Source organism: Seriola lalandi, unplaced genomic scaffold (assembly GCF_002814215.2).
Source record: "Seriola lalandi dorsalis isolate HSWRI2012SDOR001 ecotype SW California unplaced genomic scaffold, Sedor1 jcf7180002001019, whole genome shotgun sequence".
In the NCBI taxonomy this organism is placed as follows: Eukaryota; Metazoa; Chordata; class Actinopteri; order Carangiformes; family Carangidae; genus Seriola; species Seriola lalandi.
Genome location: NW_019471678.1, coordinates 1 through 1843, shown reverse-complemented (window position 1 = coordinate 1843; position 1843 = coordinate 1). Strand labels below are relative to the sequence as shown.

Below are 1843 nucleotides of genomic sequence, written 5' to 3'. Positions count from 1 at the left end.
ACCTCTGTTAGGGGTCAAAAGGCACTGTTAGAGGTCAAACCAGACAACCACTTACTGGAAACAGAATGTCAACATGACTGACAAAACAAGATCCTGAAATTTCTGTTTGAGCATCATTTCCCTGTAACACAACAAGTGGCTTCTACAAAGGACATCGAGTTAGCTGCTTTTTTTATTGGTTGGGAGTAACAGGAAGTAGCCCACTTACCTAGGACGTTGATAAACAGTTCATACAGTTCGTATGTGAGTAACGGCTGTGGAAGGCTGTAGAAGTAATCAGACACTGTTTTGAAGACATCTCTCTCAAAGCCGGGATATGACGGCTGTGCGCTGTCGTACTTTGGCCCTGGAAATTAACAGCAGGATACTGCAGCTATCATGAGAGTGAAGGATATTATAAAGCTTACACTTCTCAAATTACATTCATAAACCCAAGACAAAGTATGTACGAGTATGTAGAAGTTTTCATTTTCTAACTTCGCAGAGAATTCAAAATATCAAAGTGCTTATTTTACTGAATGTTGCATTCAGGGATTCCTAGAAGAAACTGCAGCATGTAAAGTTCTCCAAAGGCATTTATGTCAAAATGTAGGCGTTGGAAAAGTATGCATCAAATAGGAAAAAACATTTTTCCCAACTGTTAGCAACAATTCTTAGCAATGTTCATGCAGGACATGCAGAGGCATCTGTAGTTTGCTACTCACAGTTGGCCAGGCTCTTCATGGCAGACAAAACCCAGTGTGGAAGGTCATCTAGAGAGATAACTGACAGATTAGACTGGTCACCAGTTACTGTATATTGTACTGTTTCCAATAGTCTAAGGCATGTGGTCAAACGCTCATATTTGTGAGGAAGACAAAGTTAAATGTCTCATATTTTATAAAGTGGGATTCCCATGTCTTTTTTTTTTTTTTATCATAAAGCTATATTAATACTGTTTTAAAAAGTATTGAAACAAGCCATCAGGACTTCTGTAACTTTGTGATGTCATCACTCACAGCCATACCCCAAGCTCTGCTCACCTCGACCCACCATCCAGCCTTGCAGGATTTGGTGTCTCTGAGTGTTTCCCTGAAATCTGCTATAGTTTTTTTTCGATCACTCAGAAAATAGTCAGACAATCAGAAGAGAGACTCAGAGCCTCTCTTCTGATTTGCTTGCCAACATGTTACTAGAGCTCCAGAGAGAAGCCTGGGAGAGAATGTGTAAAACTACATTGAGATGGTTTTTGGTTCTTAAAACCACAAATATATCTTCTTATATATCTCAACACTTCAAATACAACACCAGAAAAGTGTCAAATATGGGACCTTTAACTACCATCGCACTTTATGATGATTTTTTAGGCTTGCTGGATGCTGATGTGAATGTTATTTTGCAAATTTATAAACCTACTGGTCTTGTCATCCAGCGTGACCACTCCATGCTTGTTGACTTTGGTCATATTATGGATGATGTTCTGTGGGTTTACGTAACGCTGGTTTAAAACCTCATCAAGAGATGCAACACCTAGAATCCTCTGCAGGCTGAAACACAACACATAAGCATTAGTTAGACAAGAAAATCGTCCTATTCATCTACTTTCTGGACATCAGTCATTGCTCGTGTCTTAGGCCAGATTTGCTCTCCTTCATTATTCTACAGGTAATCTAAGGATAAGAACATACTTGTGATTTCAACATGAAAAATAAAATAAGCCATGCAGTAAAGGTGTATGTAACAGAAAAAGTAAAAAGGCTTTCAGCTCAATGTATGCATATATACTGGGTCAGGGTGATGTCTCTCCAGATGTCCTGTTCGTCTTCTACTGTCAGCTCTCGTCTCAGCAGCTGCTGCTCTCCTG

The 1843-nt window shown here is 39.5% G+C and overlaps 1 protein-coding gene across 1 annotated transcript; it reads right to left on the bottom strand.

Moving 5' to 3' along the window:
• Positions 1-19: 19 nt before the first annotated feature.
• LOC111663464 (DEP domain-containing protein 1A-like) lies at positions 20-1834 on the bottom strand. Its single transcript, XM_023417676.2, has 4 exons — positions 1765-1834; positions 1396-1526; positions 705-752; positions 20-346 (listed from the first exon to the last, which is right to left on the bottom strand). Exons 2-4 carry the CDS (start codon positions 1442-1444, stop codon positions 114-116), a joined length of 330 nt encoding a protein of 109 aa, XP_023273444.1. The 5' UTR covers positions 1445-1526; positions 1765-1834; the 3' UTR covers positions 20-113.
• Positions 1835-1843: the final 9 nt, after the last annotated feature.